At 49.7% G+C, this 11,963-nt stretch overlaps 2 protein-coding genes across 2 annotated transcripts in view; one reads left to right on the top strand and one right to left on the bottom strand.

Moving 5' to 3' along the window:
- RNF185 (ring finger protein 185) overlaps window positions 1–209 on the bottom strand; it is a 25,281-nt gene extending 25,072 nt beyond the window's left edge. Inside the window, exon 1 of the mRNA XM_019506820.1 lies at window positions 131–209. The gene's annotated coding sequence lies outside the window, so the exon portion shown is untranslated. The remainder of the gene's footprint in view (window positions 1–130) is intronic.
- A 5,620-nt stretch (window positions 210–5,829) lies between these two features.
- The window catches only part of CUNH12orf43 (chromosome unknown C12orf43 homolog), an 11,065-nt gene continuing 4,931 nt past the window's right edge, over window positions 5,830–11,963 (top strand). Inside the window, exons 1-4 of the mRNA XM_019506815.1 lie at window positions 5,830–5,990; window positions 6,731–6,776; window positions 9,650–9,748; window positions 10,499–10,572. Coding sequence (XP_019362360.1) covers window positions 5,843–5,990; window positions 6,731–6,776; window positions 9,650–9,748; window positions 10,499–10,572 — 367 coding nt within the window. The 5' untranslated portion in view covers window positions 5,830–5,842. The remainder of the gene's footprint in view (window positions 5,991–6,730; window positions 6,777–9,649; window positions 9,749–10,498; window positions 10,573–11,963) is intronic.

Below are 11,963 nucleotides of genomic sequence, written 5' to 3'. Positions count from 1 at the left end.
CGCACCCGAGGCCGAGCCCAGGCAGCCCCTCGGCGCCCGCGCTGGGTCCAGCCTCTCACCGGCGCCGCCCCGAACCCTTGGCGGACCCCACAGGACAGGACAGGCCAAGACCCCGTACCCCCACGCTCACCTGAGAGGCCCGGGCCGCCCGCGCTCGCCTTGGCTCCGGCAGCCGTCACCTGACTCCCCGGAAGCCCGCCCCGCCGGGAAGGGACAGGCAGCTCCGCCGCCGCGCTGGGCCGCCGCGCTGACGTTCCGCGCGAGTCGGCGCCGGGCGGGAGTCTCCCCCTCAGGGGGCTACGGAGGGGCCTCCCCCTGCGGACAGGCAGCGCCCGGCTCGGCCCGCCCGGCTCCCGAAAGCCTCCATCTCGTCCCTTTCCACAGAGTAGAAGGCGGGAGCCGGGGCCAAGGGAAAGGCCGGAGCCGGCAGCGCCTGGGGAGGGAACAGCAACCGGGGCGCCTGCGGTACCTCCCTGCTGCCCCGGGATATCCCCCAGGCCCGAAGGGCTGTGCACAAAAGCAGAGCGCTGGGGACAAGGGCCTTGGGGTGACCGTCACCTGGCTGAGGGGAGGCCAGTGCTGCCCGGGTGGCTGGGCCAGAGCTCCTCAGAGGCACCAGACCCAGTCTGTGGAAGGGCGGGATGGGAGCAAGAGCTTCCCTCCACCTTCAACCATGGAGGCTGCAAGTGAGAGAGAAACAGTGGGGGAAACCCCTGGTTATACCCAGTCCTCTCTCCCTTTCAGCATCTGCACTGCCAGGTGACACAGGCTACTGGGCTGGACGGCCCTATGGTCTGACCCGGTAAATGGTAATCCATATCAATGTTCTTATGCATGTCTAGAGCACGTGCCGGAAGGAGGCCTGAGCTGGAGGCGCTGCCTGAGGCTGACCCAGGGACCAAAGGGAGAGCTTAAAACCATACAGGCCCAGCGTATGGATTCAAACACAGCAGAGCAGACTGTGTAGCCCCCAGTCCAGAAGCAGGGAGGTCAGCATGGCCAGTCATTGCCCAGTGCTCACCCTCAGCTCCCTCTGCTGCTTGCCACATTGCCCCCAGCAGTCTTTCCTGCCCAGAGCAGGAGGGCTGGACCCAATACCCCTTCTAGCCCTAAACTGCAGTGAACCTGTTAATTGGTGAGTCTCTGTTGATAACAGCTATGACATTTAGTCCTGCCAGGGAAGGAAGCCATGCTAAAAGCCTTAGAATTGCCCTCAGGAGAAGTTGCTAAGTCCACAGTGACAGTATCACCACAAAGCTAGACTGGGATGTGAATATATCACACTAACAACTGAGGTGGAGATGTGAACAATATCTAGAATGGTATCTATGCTATTACAAAAGTTTTAATCCTGCCCTACATCATAAGGCTTAACTAGTTACCTTGGTTATATTTGCTGTGTTGGAGAATTTGTCAGACAGGCAAATCTAACATCTGACTCCCAAACGTAAACCCTCTACTTTACCAGCTACTCTCATTCCCTTCCCCCCTACTCTCCTGTCTCCCATCCTTTGACTACAGCTACATTCATTCCCCTTCCCCTCCCACCTGTCTCTCACCTACTGACCACTTCAATTTACATTTTAACTGACTGGCTTTCTTGCATAAAGGTACTGGCCTCTGGCTGTTTACCACCCCATCCAGGAAGAGCAAAGACCATCTGCAGATGCTTCCTCAGTCTGACAAAGGGTGTTTGTGCCCAAAAGGTTGGTAAGAAGAATTTTTCCAACTATTTGAGAGGGGGGTTAATTTTCCATATTCCAAGCCAAATTAGCCAAAACAAATTCCAAACTCAAGAGTCAGTCCAGAGCCATAAGTGTCCCTACTACCAGCAAACATCCTCCACCCACACCTGGGGCTTCAGATGTTTCTAAAACCTTTGGCAGGCATCCTACTTGCAGGCCCAAGCCCAGAAGCTTGGGGTTCAGCTGCCTCCAAGTTTTGCTTGCCCTCAGCCATAGGGCCCCAGGGGCAAGCCAGGGAGGAGACTCCCATTTCCATTAAGTGGGCTTAAAGTCAAGACCTTCCCACTCCAGCAGCTAAGTGGGAGGTTTATTATACATTACCTTGGCAGGTACTATCCCTGTGCCAGGAGAGCAGTTTTCCCCGGTGCGACTAGGAAGAACTACCTCCATAGTCATGGTGTTTTTCTTGCCAGGCAAGCATAGGACTATGCTTGATCTGAGCCCACAAGAGGTGGTCTAATAAAAGATACTGGATTTACCCAAAGAACCTTGTCAGACAGGCCAAACTCCTGTATTCAAGTCAAGTCAGTCCCAAGGCTGCTGTGATTGTTGGGGCACCTTAGATGCTGTAACAACCTTCCTTCACTGCACTCTGGATGCAGCTGTAGATCTAGGCCTCGACCAATCTGGTATGAGATTAATTGAGTTGATTTGCATCACTGATGATTCTTTAGGCAAAGTGACCTGCTGGCACCCATATCCTCTCCAGGTACAGATAGTTGTTGGCTTGCAGGAAGCTCATCCTTCTTTGGCAGGTCTTGTTTTCAGTCCAGGCTAGCACAGGTGGGGGTGCTCATTTAGTCGCCAGCAACCCAACCATGGAACAGGCTGTACTGGTTTACATGGTACCAGATAGCAGACCGAGAGAGGTCTGGCCTGACAGGAAACTCCTGTATTACAGTTATAATATTCTGAGAAGCATGAGATTGGCTTGGGGCATCAGTGTTTCAGCAAAATTTCAGCACTTGCATACTATATCAAATTAGTGAGATGTTACACAGGCCCTAAAGGTATTTGTGGGATTGTGACATCACCCTAGTAGAGCCAGAATGAGTCAGGTGGCAGTCAGTGCAGCTAGTTACTGCTGCAGAAATTTCTTATTGAATATTGTTACAAAATAAACAGATTTTCTGCAGTATTATGAGCATGAAAGTAAGTAATGTGCTCAAAATGTTCTCTGTTGCTTTGATGTTTTGTGGTAACTATACAACTCATTTAAAAGCTACTTTAGACAGCTTACTGAGGGAATCTTGTCAATGCAAATGATAGTTGCAAGTTATAATGTTAGGCTATCTAAAGAATGATTCTATTTCTGTCTCATATAAATATTTAAAATACACTCTCAGTATATACATCCAAGAGCATTTACTTACTAGATTATTAGCCAACATTTATTTCTTAACATAGAAGAGATTCAGAGATGGACAGCAAAGAATCTCAGCAATATGATAAACATTCCTTCCTTACAAAAAAGAGGTTGAAAAAATTAAGCTAGTTTAGAGACAGGTTTAGTACAAGGAGACAATAATTTTGAACCCTGAAGAATCTGGAGAGGATAAATGAGGCTTTCCTATCTATTCCCATAATAACATTTACAAGGAGCAATTACATGGAATAGCAACAAGTTAAAAAATTTTGGAAGGCAGTATTTTCCTCATTGAATCCAAGTTGGATTCAAAGGATTACCATGTCATATGTTTGTAAGAGCTTTCAGATGAACACTGGATAGGAAAACATATATAAGGGGTACAACCCCATGTTCCAGGGCACTTGACAGCCTAAGATTATAGGAAATTATGTGCCACATCTACTAAATCAGCCATCATGTGTATTGCTATGCCTTGATTTCCTTCCTCAGGGTGTGATACTCAATAGACTGCCAAACACAATTCAAGATAAATAATCCTTCACCTTGTCAGGGCTCTTTCAGGGTCTAGTACCAGTGTTTTTCCACGGTCATTCTTCCCACTATTCTCCCATACTACTAGTATTTTTAGCACAGTAGTATATTCATGGCCTCATGTAAACACAGTTGAGGATATCACCCTTTTCATCCTGCATCTTTTCAACAGCCCTGTTAGCCCATGTATTTCCAGTCTTTCCTTAAACCTTTCTTTCTAGGTGGACATGGAAAGCCTTCTCCAGGAACTGTTACTTGCTTCATGAGTCTCTCTTGGCCTGAAGCATCCTACCTGTCTCTTGCAGGTGACATGCTTGCTTTCAAACATTTTTTTCTAGGATGACAGTTCTTATCTGCCTTTTTAATTATATTTCCAAGCACTGCCATAATAACAAGCTCACAACGAACATCCTGAACAATTTGTCATATATAAGCACACATTACAGGTTTCCCTCACTTTATGCGGGTTCTGTATGCAAATTCACTGTTATGTGATGACCCTTTTTATACCAACAATTTGTTATATGCAACGTAAATTCACTGTTATGCGACCTGTGTGGTGGAAACCCACAGTCAACTGTTTTCCACAGTGCACTGTGGGAGTGACAAGCACCAAAATATAGTCTGCTGTGTGGAGCTGTGCTCCTTGCTTGTTGTCTGCAACATGTGTTTCTGTAGTTGCCATCATTATAATAGTGCCCTGTGCTTGTGTGTACCGTCTGTTGTGGGAAAGTACCAAAATTGTCTTGTAAAAGCGGTAGAAATGGGTCTGGGAGTCAGTACGGTTGAAGTCTTGGAACATATCCCTATTTGCTACATTGTAAAGTGGGTTCCCTTTACACAAATTCGAGTTATGTGCCATTTTCCAGGAACACATGTACAGCATAAAGCGAGGGAAACCTATCCCATAAATGTCAGATGGAGGTATTTTACACCGTGCTCTGAAGCATCTTGTACTTCTCATTGGCAGACATAACAATGGACTAAAACTTCTGTCTTGATTCATATGTATTATTAGGAACATAAAGATTTCCATTAAGAAAGTGTTAAAACTACCAGGTAAAAGAAATAGCTGCATAGCATACTGTAAGTCATTAGGAAAGGTCCAAATACAATGCAGCATATTGACTAAAAGAGGTTGGGAAAGCAGTTCTCCACTGTTTTCTGTCTTTAAATAATTTGGTTCCATTTAATTTTGCTATTAAATGTTGTTAGCATGTTTGGAATCCCTGGAACGCAAGGTCCCATATCTGTGTGCATACTAGTTACAAGAAGCACAGGTGGTGACAATGTAGACTTCCTTTGCATGGAAAAAATATACTTAATGCATTTCTTCGTACATGAATTAATGACTGTCTACCTGTCACATTTTCCACATCTTGATGGAGTCCTCCAGGAATTTCACGTGCCCAAGCACGCAACATTGTGCAAAGCAAAACCCCAAACCATTTGTCAGAAATGGAAAATAACAACACAAATCTCCAGTTGACATCTCCCTGCCAACGCAGGACTGTTGGCTAGTGCACATTTTCTAGCATCTCTTTCATACTGCATATGTCTGTCTCTTTAGTTTTGAAAGACCCAAGCAGTATGTCTGTCCCCATCTCTCGCTGGGACAGGTCTTGCTGTCTGAGTGCTCATCCTTGATATTCAGCCTCTATCTTCCCTTCTTACATTTATTCCAGGACTCGACACCCAGGGGACTCAGCTCCCCTTCATCTGTTGCTTTTACACCCGGGGCCCTTGCCAGACTTACTGCCGGCAGGCTCTTTGCCTAGGTTGTCCTTGAGGACTCCACTGCTGCTTCCCAGCTTGCCGGGTCTCCCCTTCTCCTCAGGGCCCCTGAGCTGTTGCAGCCCATGCATTCCTTGCTATGCTGAGCTCTGCATCGCTTGTCCCTTATTCTCCCCGGGGCCCTCGCAGCCAGAGGCAGATCCCGCAGGGCTGGCCTCTCGGAGCCGCTTGCTAAAGCTGGGCAGGGCGCAGGCTGCAGCCTTAGCTATCCGGACAGAGGTAGAAAGCAAGGCCCTGGAGCTTCTCGGGCACTGCTGGGCGAGGGGACACGCTGCCAAAGGAGGCTGGGGCAGGAGCGGAGCTCCCGCGGACAAGCCGGCTCCCGCCCGCACGGGCTGCGGAGGGAGAGTGCCGTTCTGGACTACAAGCCCCATGGTGCTTCGCGGCTGGGGAGGGTTCCAAGATGGCGGCGCCCACGCGAGGCAGCGGTGCGGGCGGGTCGGACTCGGAGAGCGGGAGCAGCAGCGCGGAGGACTGGGAGCGGTTCCGCGAGGCCGCCTGGGACCCGGCGGGGCAGCGGGCGGCCACGGGGCGACCGGAGGCCAGCAGCGGTAGGCGGCTGGACACCGACTTGGCCGGGTTCTTCCTCTTCCACGTGGCGGGGTCCGGCCGGGCCCCCCTGCCCTGCCCTGCCCTGCCCTGCCCAGCCCGGATCCCTTTCCGTTGGCGAAGGGTCCTGTCCCGCTCCGTGGCTGCCCATCGCGTTAGCAGATGTTGAAACCAAACGCCCCACGGTTGAGCATCCATGAAGCATGTGAGCCCCTGGCCTGGTGACCAGCTCTTCTTTCCAGCCACAATTCCTGGGCTGCTTAATCAGTAGCTAAATTGTTGGTCAGTCTTTGGCTTGTCCTCTGCCTGTGGTTTCCTCCTGTGTCTAGCCCTACCTCTGAGGGTGCCTGTCAGGTGCATTTAACCTACGCCAGAACTAAACATTTAAAAGTTTGGTGCTCCATGAGGTGCCATGTCCCAGACAGTGCTAATAAGGCATGCTGCCCTTTTAGGGCCATACATGTTTTAAATGAAATACACTGTATACACAGAGGATTCTTGCCACGTAAGGATGCTTTCCTTCTTCAGCGGATAGATCCACTGTAAACACTGGTTATGTTTTAGCCAGTGGTGTAGGCCATTTTATGTACAGCTTGAGAGTTTCAGATCATAACAGTATTCTTTGAATGTGACCCCTGTCCTGTTTTTCAAAAGGATTTATACTCTGTCAAATCTGTTACAACAAAATGGGAATTATGGGTGTTTCGGATCATTCTAATTTGACTTTGCTTTCCTTTGTCAGGTGGCTTAAGGACGGACAAGCTACCATCAGCTCAGCCAAGTCTCAGGTATTTTTCCTGATTTCAGAGTCCATTTTCAGTGAAGAAAAGTGCTGCTGTCATAGCAGAAATAGTATGGTGGCCTCTCATTATAGTTGCACAACAGTTGCCTTCTTAAAACCTGTTCCCCATTGCTTATAACTTAGGAAAGTTCTGCTTGAAATGGAGCTCAAGATTCTTGAGTCTCAACATTCCTTTGCTGTCAGCAAATGTCTGTGAAATCGCCTGGCTGAATTTCCGTTAGTGTTCCCTCCTTAATGGCAGATCTTCAGGGAGGCTGACAACTTACTGAGGTTGTCATTTGCTCTAGGTGTGTCAGACATGGCCTGCAATCTGGCCTGCAGGCTTTTGCCCTGAATCTGGCTCTGATGATGCACCTTTCTGTGGCAGATCCAGAAGGTTATGGTTGCAAAGACAAGCATGTCCGAGTTAGGGCAGGTCTGGGAGGAGAGGCTATGGGGAGGCTATGGTAAATTTTGGGGTGGCTGCAGCCCCCTACCCTGCATAGCCCCCTCCCAGCGCCACCACCACCCACCCTGAGCACAGCTCGGCCCAGCCCCTGTCAGGAAGAGTAGCACAGCCCTGCCTCCAATGACTGCAGCACTACAATGAAGGGAAGAAAGGTCATAAGAGTCCTGAGCACAGGCCAGGCAAGAAGCAGGAGTGGCATGAAGCTATGCAGCCCATCCTACACAGATCTGGTGGCACACGCCGCCCCCAGCGTCCTCCCAGGGTGCACACAGCAGCAGGAGCTGCCCCTCACCTCCCTGCGTCCCCTAGATGAGCCTCAACTCCATCCCATGCCTGCCTCACTTCAGCTGGGCAGCGCCTGCCCTAGCCCCACTTCTCCCTCACTGCAGGAGCTTTGATCTGCACCCCCATGCCCCTTCCCTCCCCACTTCCCTTCCACCACAACAGACTTGCCAGCTGCACACAGCTCTTCAAGCTTCCTGGCTGCATATCGGAAATTGGATCATTATTAGCCAATATGCCTCCTTAAAAATTGACTATCGGTATCAGGCCCCAAAATCTCTATCGTGTAGTAAAGGGAGCTGTTTATAGGAGCATGCCACCTTTGTTGAAGGTGGAAGGTGTGTAGTGATTACATGGGGGAATCATAAGATTGTTCTCGTTTTTGCTGTGAAGGCAGTTGAATGCTATCCTGAAAAGTTGGTTTTTATCCCTGTCCCCATCACAAGGTTCCTGTGCGATCGTGTAAAGTGGATTTTTACAGGTGGCCACTAACTGCATGTTCCTCATTTTTGGGGCCCAGCTTGAAACCATGAAATCCATTGAACATTCTGAGCTGCATCAGCTGGTGCTTTTGGACGCAGGCAGCCTTAATTCCAGCATCTTTGAATTTTGAGTGCTTGATTTAGCAACTTTGTTCTTTGAAGACAGTTTTTCTGCATAGTTAAATCAGTAGTTTATACTTTTCTGTGTGAATTTAGTAGTTTATACTAGAGGTGCACAGATATATCGGTCCGATATTGGATCAGTACCAATATAAAGAAACTTGGCTATATCAGATATCGGCACAATAGGCCAATAATTTGGCCAATAAATGCCCGTGCTACACGCAGCTGCAGCGCAGCACTCGGGCAGCAAGAAGCAGAGCCAGCAGCGTGGAGAGCTGCCTCCAGCTTTTAAGTCCGGTGTGGTGAAAGGGGAGGGAATGGTGGGGGGGCACGGATCAGCACCCCCCGCAGTGAGGGAGAGGGCAGGAGCAGGTGCTGCTCAGGCAGGGTTGGGGGGGGCCCAGAGGCCTGGCTCGTGACAGGGGACATGGCTCTCGCCACTGCTTGCACCCTTGGAGGGTACGGTGGGAGGGTGGGCTGCAGCCAGGGCTGTGCAGGGCTCTTCTTGGCAGGGGCTGGGCTTGGAGCGGGCTCCAGTGGTGCTGGGAAGGTGCTGCATCTACCTCACATTTCGCTGCCGCTCCACTGCCAGCCACAGCCCCAACTGAACAGCCTGCCTCCACCCACATGCCGGGAAGAGGCCAGGCTTCACTGGGCAACTGGTGGCGGTGGCGCTGGGAGCAGAATGGTGGCTAAATTTGGGGTGGATGCAGCATCCTCCACCTGCTCTGAGCCCAGGCCCTGCCGAGAAGAGCCCTGTGCGGTCTCGGCTGCAACCTGCTCTGCCCCACCCTACGCAAATCAGAGGGGCACCCCACCCTGTGCCCTCTCCCCAGCTTCGCCCTGGCTGGGCAGTGCCTGCCTCTGCCCTCTCCCTCACCCCAGGGGGCATTAATCTGCCCCCCACCCCCCTCACTCCCCTTCCCCCACAATATACTTACCAGGCAGCTGTATTGGAAATCGGATTGGTATCAGCTGATATGCTTCGTTAAATCTCGGCACTGGACCCAAAAATCTCTATTGGTGCACCCCTAGTTTATACCATACTTTTCTGTGTGAATTTATACTCCAAGCTTGTCACCCCAGCTGCTCGTAATAAAGCCTTCTCTTTAAGAGCAGAGTTGGTATGAGCAGCAGCACTTGCCTTGCCTAATATATCCTAGCTCTGTTCCTCAGGGACCATGTGTAGGAGTGAGAGGATTTCCCAGGCTCTAGTTCTTTGTCTCTGCTCTTGAGACTCACAAATGGGTCAGTTAATATAATTTAAGTTGGAGGTAATTGGGTAATGTGTGCTTTGGGAACAGTCCTGAGCCCACTAAAGCTAAGTCCACATCTGCTAGTGAACAGCCCTCTTATAATAATTGCTTTTGTTTACTATTTATCTGAATTGGATTTAAATTGATTATTTAAGGCGCAAGATGCTCTGTCACAGTGCAGGTCCCCTGTCACCTACTTGAGAACAACAGAGGATCACAGGGCCTGAAGAAGACCACAGTTTTTGTTGTTGTTTTTTATTTTAAACAGGCAGAGAGTGAATGATCATGACCAAGATGGGAACGAGTTACAGACCACACCAGAGTTCAGAGCACATGTTGCAAAGAAACTGGGAACAATGTTAGACAGGTATCTGCAAACGGGTGACCAAAACTTTGCAATATGAGATCAAATAAAGACTTAGACTTTTTCCTAACTAAAGCTGTGTGAGTGCTGCTGAAGTGCTAGGTGAAGGAATCATTGTAGATTTAAGTGCATCTTTTGCCATAGGAAAAATTCTTAGAGATTAAGGAAGGATTGTTGCTCTTGGTTCCTCCACCCCTGCATTACTCCAGGCCTCCAGATGCTTATAAATTGACCTCACCCTTGTTCAGTTTTCCATTGCTGAGGTAGTAAACCTGATATTGCCTTTCTCTGTTATCCTCAGTGCTGTATATTCTGCACTGGAAAAGAAATAAGCAAAATGTACATTCACCAGAGCTTCTACCTTTTAAGAGCTGGCTTTAAATTTGGTTATTAAATACTCTGATCTCATTTCACGTTATCCTTACGACTCCCAAATTCTGCACTAAGCTGCAGTTTGCTGCTGCTGTACTTAAAAGCAAAAGTATGGCTGATGGGAACTAAATGTCTTAGTGTTCAGTGTGGCTTGGCTTCTTGTAACGTTGGGCAGTTCATGTGTGTCACACTTTTGTTGGGAGTGAACCTGCGCTATTGTGACCACTTCAACAGTGAAGAATTGAAGTGAAACCACTGAAAAAGGTCACGTAACTTCTCTCTTAACTTTTATTTCTTAGTATGTCCAACTGTCTTGTGTTTGCTGCACAGAGCTAAATCCTTTTCCCTTTTCCTGAGTTCAAGTTTTGATTTTCCCTCTAGCTCCATCACTGTCTTGGAGGGTTCACCACGTTGTGGATGGATTTCCATGCAAGCTGCTGACTCTGAAGATGATGGTAAGTTCCAAGCACAGATACTGTTGTATTGGTGGAAACTATTAAACAGACATGGACAAGTGGGTGCCGGTTGGTTTAGTGGTCCAAGGTTTCCTCCGCCCTCGTCTTCCCCTTCACCCGGCTTTAAACTAGGCTCATCGGGGGAAGGGGAAGACGAGGGCGGAGGAAGCCTTGGACCTCTAAACCAAAAAGCACCCACAAGTACAGCCCAGCCTAGACCAACGAGCAGAACAAATACACAGGTAAGCAACAGGGGCCAGGGCAATGCTGAGATTAGGGGGCCAGTGCACACATCTTCAGGAGGCCTCAAATGCCTGTACACAAACGCTCATAGTACGGGAAACAAGCAGGAGGAACTTACCCTCCTGCTAGTTGACACCAACCCAGACATAGTGGGGCTCACAGAAATGTGGTGGGACCCAACGCACAACTGGGCAGTGAATATCAAGAGCTATAGACTGTACAGGAGGGACAGGACAGGGAGGAAAGGTGGGGGTGTGTCACTTCTACATCAAGGAGAAATACACATCCTCATCAAGAAGCATGGGGTCAGAGGAGGAGCACACTGAAGTACTCTGGGTTAGAATACAAGGCAGTCAAGAGGAAAGGGACTTAACAGTGGGGTTCTGTTACAGACCACGCAACCAAGGGGAAGACCTAGACCAGGAATTCTTAAGTCAGCTCATGGAGGTAGTTAGGTCAAAAGACGTGGTCATCATGGGTGACCTGAACTTTCCAGATATCTTCTGGGAAGAGCAATCAGCTAGGTCTGACCACTCAAGTAGGTTCCTAGCTGAAATGCAGGACCTCCATCTAACCCAGGAGGTGCACAGCCCCACCAGGGGAGATGCCCTTGTTGGACCTGGTGCTGGCCACGGGTGACGACCTGGTGAGGGGGCTGCGGGTGCTCGACCACCTGGGCGACAGCAATCATCGCCTGCTGGAATTCACCATCCAGCGCAAGGTGGCAAAGGCCTGCAGCAAGGCAGCAGCCCTGGACTTCAGGAGGGCGGACTTCAGTGAGCTAAGGAGAATAGTCAGGGAGGCACTGAGGTCCCGGAGGGGAGGGGAGTCGGGTGTCCAAGAAGAGTGGTTGCTTCTTAAGAAGATGATCCTCCAAGCCCAAAGGGAGGTAATCTCAATGCAAATCAAAGGGGGCAGGAGGGCACAAAAGCCCCCATGGCTCACCAAAAGCATACGGGAACGTCTCCTAGGTAAAAAGGAGGCATACACCCAATGGAAGGGAGGGGCCATCACCAGGGAGGACTATACTGTGGTTGCTCGGGGCTGGAGAGAGACGGTCAGGAAGGCCAAATCGGAGATGGAACTGAGACTAGCGACCCGGATAAAGGACAACAAGAAGTCCTTTTTTAAATACATAGCGGGCAAAA

The sequence above is a fragment of the Gavialis gangeticus genome, unplaced genomic scaffold, assembly GCF_001723915.1.
Source record: "Gavialis gangeticus isolate Ggan-Ray unplaced genomic scaffold, GavGan_comp1, whole genome shotgun sequence".
NCBI classification, from domain to species: Eukaryota; Metazoa; Chordata; order Crocodylia; family Gavialidae; genus Gavialis; species Gavialis gangeticus.
The sequence above is the reverse complement of the archived record's forward strand: the minus strand, read 5'-3'. Positions and strand labels throughout refer to the sequence as shown.